The 8,423-nt window shown below is 34.9% G+C and overlaps 2 protein-coding genes across 4 annotated transcripts in view; one reads left to right on the top strand and one right to left on the bottom strand.

Moving 5' to 3' along the window:
• Positions 1-7,039, top strand: part of LOC128876038 (uncharacterized) — a 45,600-nt gene extending 38,561 nt beyond the window's left edge. Inside the window, exons 3-4 of one of the 3 annotated variants that reach the window (XR_008456937.1) lie at positions 4,878-4,962; positions 6,324-7,039. The gene's annotated coding sequence lies outside the window, so the exon portion shown is untranslated. The remainder of the gene's footprint in view (positions 1-4,877; positions 4,963-6,323) is intronic. The other 2 variants (XR_008456936.1, XR_008456935.1) reach the window with 2 other exon arrangements.
• LOC128876037 (uncharacterized) lies at positions 98-4,865 on the bottom strand. Its single transcript, XM_054122138.1, has 2 exons — positions 4,771-4,865; positions 98-4,678 (listed from the first exon to the last, which is right to left on the bottom strand). The coding sequence occupies exon 2, from the start codon at positions 1,337-1,339 to the stop codon at positions 326-328; it is 1,014 nt and encodes a 337-aa protein (XP_053978113.1). The 5' UTR covers positions 1,340-4,678; positions 4,771-4,865; the 3' UTR covers positions 98-325.
• Positions 7,040-8,423: the final 1,384 nt, after the last annotated feature.

Raw genomic sequence — 8,423 nt, 5'->3', positions numbered from 1 at the left:
ATATTGCGGTAACACGTCGAAATAGTTCGAGTGAACGCGATGAGTTGCTGGATGCAACGATATGGATTCGCGTGGATGCGAAGAACGGAATTCTATGGACAGATGCCAACATAGAAAGTGAATTATGCCTGACCAGAGCTCGTTGGCGATTCGATCCCTTGTTAATGACCAAAGGATCATTGGATCATACAGATGCCAATAGAAAAATATAAAGAGCGCCTGAGCAGAGCTCGTTGTCAGAAGTGGAAACTCCCATTAAACTTTCGTCTATCATAACACCTTCGCCGTTAAGTCTAGTGTCCATAATAAGTTGTGCTTCTCTGGGCTAAAATACCATTCGGGCTAGTAAAACTAGTCCCAAAGTTTTATCGTTAGCAGTATTAACTGAGTATTTGTCCATTAAACTATTCACTTGTTCGGGTTCGACGGAACAACACTTGTACCTAGCATTAGGTTTTGTCAAAGCGAGATCACAAGCTAGTACTGTTGGATCATTAAGATTGTGTATCTCATCCAAAAGAATGTAATCATACACATTTTGTATCGACTGGAGTTGAGAAATGGCACGACCATAGGTCATCAGGGTTAATAGCCTATCGCTTTTGCCTGCTCTTTCGGTCCCAACTTCGTGTCTTTGCCCAATCAAATACTTAATTGTATACATGGAGTGTCCGTTTCCTGAAACTTTCAATAATTCACTGATCCTCTTATATGCTCCCACCACGGCAGCTGCAGTTGGTTTGAGCAATGCGACATTTCTTTTACTAGGCATTAATTCCACGAGGTTCTTTGTAAAATATATTGTTTTGCCTCTTCCAGTTGGTGCCACACATAGGAAATATGTCTTTGGTGATTCATAGTTGTTAGTTACAACTTCTGTTGGTGCAATTCTGAAGAAAACATCTGGAACTATTTCTGGTCTAATATCAGGAGCCATCACTGTTAATGCAGACTTTGACACTGCTGATGAGGCTGACATTCCATCAGCTATTATTGTTCGTTCTTCTATCTTACCTAAGCCATATATAGATACCAATTTTCCTGCCGAGTTAAAGATGGGACTGCCTGACATGTTTGCCACATCTGTCCAATTACTTGGTGTCCACTTGGTATAGTGGTTGTCTATTTCAATAGGCCTTAAATTGTTGAATTTTGCTCCTGGTCTAGTTTCAAATTCGCTTTCAACGTCTGTCATGATCAAGGACTGCGCTACTTTCCTCATTGGACAAACAACACAAAGTATTTCTCCTTTAGTCACATGAGCTACAGCTGGTAATTTAGAACCGTAGATGCACAAAGTCCTCTTTGGTATCATCCAAAAACGGTCTACTCCATGCATAGCTGTAGCCTCTTCGATACACTTTCACTGGTGCTCCTCTGGTTACATGTCGACTACTTATCAATTCGTTACCTATCCCTACGCAAGATCCTCTGCTCGTCATCCATTGAAGCTCTCCCACCCAGTAATCTTCAGGATTTATTTCCAAAAGATCTGGCACGTTTTCTGCATCCATTGGAGCCCAATTTCCCCCCGAAAAATCTATCTTCTCTATAGGAAATTGTTCATGTAGGCTCCATTCTGCTAAACTTCTCCGAGTAATTGTGTGCTTAGCACTTGGGGCCAAAGCTACTGACCCCCTGACGGTAGGGTCAATCGGGATGTATTATGATGTCATCCATTTTTACCAGTGCGTCTATTTCTGTATTTTCGAGTTCAGCTTCAAGCCATTACTTGAGATCGAGAAATACAGCTTCATTTTCGGCGGCAAATATTATCATAGGTGTTTGTCTCTTCTCACTTCCCATAAAGAAGTCGTGAGGTGATATTTCAGCATTGCCGACCAGTTCAAATAGGTCTCCTCTAAACCCTAAAAAATCGACGAATGAGGTCGACTAATCTAGCGGATTGTCCCATAATAACAAATTTGTCACTAGTGTAAATGACTATCAGATGTTGACGCGCAAATTACCAGTGAATTGATATGAATCTTTCAACTCATGTATTTGGGTTATAGACAACATAGGTATTCTTCTGGGCTCATTCACCTCCAAATTTATAGTCGTTAAATGGTCACAAAATGAGGTAGTTGTGGCAAAAGCATCGATAGATTGCAATAATGTACTACTGTCACGTCCCGGATTTCAGATTTGGAAATCTGTCGGCCAGTTCGTTCAAATAATGCTTGCTTTTTGTCCCATGCCTCTCTTAAACGACTTGCGTCTGGACGATTGAAATTCATTACAGAAACAAGTAAACATAATTACGTGAAGGTATATAGAGCTACATTTACCTTATCATGTCACTGTAAAATAGTGCTTGCGATTGATTATGTACCAAGGACTGAATTTTTATTATATTATTCCTTGAAGTTAAATCACGGCACTGATTATTTGGAGTCCAACAATTTTGTATTCTTCGAATACAATTTTTCGGTACTGACGGTAATGTTAGAAACCAGTAAGTGAGGAAAAGGTGAGAATAACAAGCTGACAATGCACCTTTTAAGGTGAAAACACTATATAAAGGTTCATTGTAGTTATAATAAAAGTACAACGCGATATGGCAGTTACATACTAGAGCTTCGCAGAACAACTGAAGACAGATGAAACAAATGACACAAACATATGGAGAAATAATGTTGTCTAGACATTTGTGGTATTTTGCCGTGGTCAATTTTCCTGATTTTGTGCAGGATATATATTTTAACAATAATTTGAAGTTCGTTCATTTTATTACCTATGCTCCTCGAATTCCAATTGCTTATTTTTAAAACATTATGCATCTTCTTGAAGAGTAAATGTAAGAATTCAGGTATGTACGAGGTCTAATAAAAAAATTCCAGAACTTTCTCGATAACTCTTTATTAAATTTTTTTTTAAAATTATTCCAATTTGTCGCCTTCAAAGTACTCCCCTTGGGAGCGAATACACTTCCCGTGGGCTTGGACATTAATTAACAAGTCTTGATACGACCTTTCATCTTTCGTAAGTCCTTTGTTGAATTCTGACATTAATTTTACAGCCCTTTCAGCGTGATCATTTACGACTCTAAGATTTCTGACAATTTCCCTCCCTCTGTGATAATCTGTGACGCCCAATCCGAGACTGGAGTACTGAAAAACTCCGTCTGGATTTCCAGAATTTCAAACAACTTCTTAGTGTTTTCTGTGACTAAATCGACAATTTTCATATTCTTTACATCTCTCATTTGAACGATTCTCTTCTTTTCAGGTTGTTCCAAGTTTTAAGCACTCATGATACCCTGGATTATGTTCTCCCTCTCATCTTCTTTTAATCTTTCATCAAACACCAAGAAGCCTAAATTAATTTCGCTGACATACCATAGGTGGTACGCGAAGCGATTTTTAGCTACCAGTGCTATGGGTAACCATGGGTTTGTTTAAACCAATTGAATATGTGGTACAACGTAGGTTTGTTTAAACCAATAATTGATGGGACAGTTTTTAATATTTTCATGTGGTAAATCCAAATATTGGGAAATAATTGTTTGTTCATTTTCTGTCGTAGGTTATACATTCTTCATCGCTAGTCACAATGCGCCACAGAAAACTCTTCTTTTTTTGCCTGGCAAACAATGAAACCGCGATGTTGAAACGGTTCGAAACGGCATTTTCAGTAAATTCGTGTGGTAGCCATTTTCCCTCCTTTTGGATCTTTCCCATTGCATGTAAACGTCTGGAAACAGTTGATTCAGCAACTGCTAAGCTGTCTGAAAGTTCTTTGAGAGTTTCAACTAGGTTTTCGTCCAATAAGTCTTGCAATTCATTGTCTTCGAACTTTTGTGGTCCTCCAGGCCGTTCTTTGTCATTGACATTAAAATTACCACTTTTAAATCGTTGAAACCAAAACCGACAATTAAAATACGACGGAGCAGCATCACCATAAGTTTATGAAGGCGTTCCATGGGCTTCGACAGCAGGTTTCTTCGAATCAAACAACAAAAGTAATGAATGTCGAAAATGCAATTTTGAGCGTTCCATGATTAGCGTCTTTATGCACTGAATAACTCAATAATACTAAATGGAAAACTGTTATCTTATATAGAGGAATGATGAAACCATCGAATTTTAGTTATGTTAGGTTGTTCCACGCTTATCATTAATTTTATCCTAACACAATAAATTGTGCGTTAGAAATAGTTGATCTCTTTGTTCATTTTCTCACTTCATCATTAACATTTAAACTTGTTACAACAAAACTTTCTACCATGCATTATGCATACTTTTGAAAATCTTAGATTAACTTTATCCTAACACAATAAATTGTGCGTTATAAATAGTACATCTTTTTGTTCATGTTGAGGGTTTTGCCAGGGAATCGTGGAAAGTTAAACAGTCTGCATTACGCTTATTAATTGTAGTTTTATAAGACAAAACACTATAATGGGTCGGGATTAGCAATAGGCTAGATTTTGTTTCTCTGTAAATTAAGTAAAATTTTATTCACTAATTACAATGGTTATTTACAATATTTACACGCTTACCTGTAAATTAAGAAACGACAATTAAAGCCTATTCTTATCTCTTCTTCATTTACACTCACTATTTTTTTTCCTCTTAAATATTATAAATTCTATTTCACTTGGGTTTTATAAATTATTGCCTTAGCCTTAAATTATTACTTAAGCCTTAATTAATACTATTAAGAGTGTCGGTTCCTGAAATTTGAGATACTTCATTTTATTCTGTTTTAAAAAATTTTTATTGCAAATATGGGTTAAGTTAAAAATTCAAAAAGTATTATACTAACCTTAAATTATTATGGTTTCTATTACTCAATATTAGCATTTAAAAAAGTTCGCTTATTCAAATTTTTTGACGTTAATCGATTTCTTCTTTCTGACATAATTTGACCAGCTTTAGAAAACACTCTTTCTGGCGGCACTGATGTTGCTGGAATCCATAAATACTTTGGCGCTATTGTCTATATATGTGGTGCAATGTAAGTATGTTTAAGCCAATAGTTAATGGGACAACTTTTAATATTTTCGTGTGGTAAATCCAAATATTGGGAAATGATAGCTGTTTTATTTTCTGTAGGTATAGTTTTCTTTGTTAAATGGGAGACTTTGGTCACAAAAAACATTTCAGTAGTTGGCATTGTCCTCTGTCTGCTCTTGAGTTTCTATATTATCTTGAATTGTTTCAATATTTGTTGGAATCCTATAAAGTGAACTCAGCTCCGATTTTAAAATGTCTTTTGCTGCTTGTGCAATCAATTCATTTTTAAATGCAGCTGTTTTAAATCGCGGATCTAAAATTGTTGATACTAAAGTTATTGTGTTTGTATCTACATAATCAAATCTGATGTCTAGATTGTTTAAAATATTATTTTTTAATGCCAGTCCAACATTTGTTTTTGGTGTATTATTGTGTATTGCATGTTGAATTCCTTTTATAAGCGGTATAATTTTTGAGCAAGTTACATATTAGGTTGTCCCAAAAGTTTCTTTCGTTTTATTAATAATTAATACATACAGAATATTTTATCTTTTATGTTACATTATAAAATTGTGTACAATTCATTTCGCTTCATTACTGTTACAGCATCAATGTCTAAGAAATTAGATTGTCTATTTATATAAACACTGCCACAGAAAATAATTGAATGCAACTCACGAAAGAAACTTTTGGGACAAGCTAATATTTTTCAGCAGATAATTTTATTGTTACATATTCGAGTGGTTTTAAAATAGGTATGATGTCTTCTATTGTTTCCCACTGTTCAGTATCTAATGAGTTAATGTTTTTTGATAAGGATGCAAGGGCAGCAGACACAGGCACTTTAATGTTAGTAACCTTTCAATCATTATGAGGGAGGAATTCCACCTTGTCTGAACATCTTGTTTTAATTTTAGCTGCTGTAAACTCATCTGGTTTTGCATGTCTCTTAATTTTTCCGCAGCTACAACACTTATTTTGAACTGTCCAACTAAAGATCTACAGGTTTTTAATAGACTTTTAATAGATGGCACACCGTTAAGTGAATCGTTCACCACCAGGTTAAGTGTACGTGCTGCACATGGTAAATGCAAATATCCTAAGTGCCGCACTGCTTAACCGTTTTGTTAAGAATTTTCCATTCTATTAAAGTAGTTTTAATGCAATAAGCTATATTTTCACTAGTGTGTTTTTCAAATAGAATGCCAGTTGCCAGTAAATGTGATTGTAATTTATGTTCATGACAATAATGAACTGTAATTGTAATGAAGGATTCCATATGTAAATTTGTCCAAATGTCTGTTGTTATAGCTACATGTTTTATTTTTTCTAAATTTTGCAATATTTTGTTTTTGGTTTCAGTATACAGTTGCGGTAATATGGTACGTCCCAATGGTCTTCGGCTAGGAAGTTTATAACGAGGTTCCAATTCTCGCACAAATTCTTGAAAACCTCTGTCTTCTATTATACTTAAAGTTTGCAGATCTTTGCAAATCGTGGCAGCCACCAAATGATTTAATTTAAAAATTTTTGATTGTGGAAGGTAGTACTAGTGGAACTTACAGTTGGCGTGATGCCACAACCGGCGCCATCACCACCATTTTCTTCTAGCGTGATACCACAGCCATCGTCACTACTGTTGGAGGGTAAATCACGACTACACCGTAATATAATTCACTGAATAAAATAGAGAACAACGATATGTATTTCAATGTGATACGTTTACTACAGTAAGAAACAAAACAAAAGAGGCACACTAAAAAGGTTTGGGTGTGCCGGGTAGAAGACAGCACTGGACATCGCACAGTGGGGCGACGCTGTATAAATATTGGACATTGGGGCAAAAAATAAACATACAAATTTTAAAACCTAAATACATTTTAATGAATCTCTAAACCTTTGACAATAATGTTTCACAGTATTTTTACGTTTTGCTTCACTATTTACCTCATTTTTTTTAAATTTACATTGTAATTCTTGTATTACATGACTTTACCAAAAGAATGTGTGCAATATCAAATGTTGGGGTTGTAATCATTCTAAAATAAACAGAAAAATAATTTAAATGCACAATAGAACTTTGTTACATTTCATTGTAGAAGTTATAAATGTTTTATTAAATTATAAAAATCGCCTAAACTTGCCCAGAAAAAACTTTGTACCATTTGTTTTTAGGAAGTATGTAGATTGTAACCATTCACGTAGTTTTTGCTTTTAGTTGCTTTTTCGCCAGAAATTTAATTTAATTAATGTCTATTATATTTTTTTCAACAATAATAATAATCACCTATCCAGTATCAGCTATAGGAAATGTGTATACCACAATACAAAAGTTAAAGATTGGAGAAATTAAAAAAAACTGGTTTATAACGTAGTTTTGAAACGTATATGCACATACTACGGTACTGTGGGGTAAAAGGGATAAAAGCTATCTTGAACAATTTAATATCCACCAGGACCAGCAATATTAACTATTATTCTTTTGGATTATCCCCCTTACACTGTTTAATTAGATGCTTCGAATGCTTAATACACATTGCGTACAGACTAGATTTTAAATGCTGGACTACCAGATTTCATAAGCAACAATTTGAAGGAAAAAAAAGATATATATTCAAAAGGAATTTAAAAATAAAATGGGCCTATTAGTTGATTATGTAAAACAAGGAAAAGGAACATCCAATGATGGGAACACGGCCAGGAAATTTTTTGCATTCCCCGAGTTATCAGCTTCCATAATCGGGATAGATGTTAATTTAATAATACGTTTTGCAGCAATATTACAAGTAGTATCTTCAGGATTAGCAATTAATCCAAATAAATTTGAAATCTATGCCAGAGAAACCGCTGAAATGTACATATGAAAATATAATTGGTAATTATATGCTTGTAACTGTTCACAAACTTCTGATTCATGGACCAGACATCATAAAAAACGCAATAGTACCAATAGAACAATTAGCAGAAGATGCACAAGAAACAAACCATAAGTTCTTCCGATCATATAGAGAATTACATTCAAGAAAGATGTCAAGAGTCGACAATAACAGGGGCATTTTAAACAATTTATTAATGAATTCAGATCCGATAATTTCACATTTGAGGCCTAAAATTACTACACAGCACAGGGAAATACGTCCAGAAGCAAAACAACTTTTGGAAGAAGAAATGGATTTGAATCTATAAAAGGTAATGAATAAATATTTATATTAAATAATAAGATAAGTACAAAAATGACAAAAATAAGTATTATTATATATGTTACGAGCGAGGGCGATAGCGACGCGCGAGTGAGCCCAGCGAGTGGGGTAGATTTGACAATTGAACCAATACGATTAATTATTGTGTATCAATGGTGCCGAAGGCTGAGGATAGATTAGACAATGCAGACGACTCTGACATGAAGTCAGATAGTTGCAGGAATCGGTATCTCCCAGTAAAGGGTAACCGTAGGTTAGGGTG

This window comes from Hylaeus volcanicus, chromosome 4 (assembly GCF_026283585.1).
Source record: "Hylaeus volcanicus isolate JK05 chromosome 4, UHH_iyHylVolc1.0_haploid, whole genome shotgun sequence".
Classification (NCBI taxonomy): Eukaryota; Metazoa; Arthropoda; class Insecta; order Hymenoptera; family Colletidae; genus Hylaeus; species Hylaeus volcanicus.
The sequence above is the reverse complement of the archived record's forward strand: the minus strand, read 5'-3'. Positions and strand labels throughout refer to the sequence as shown.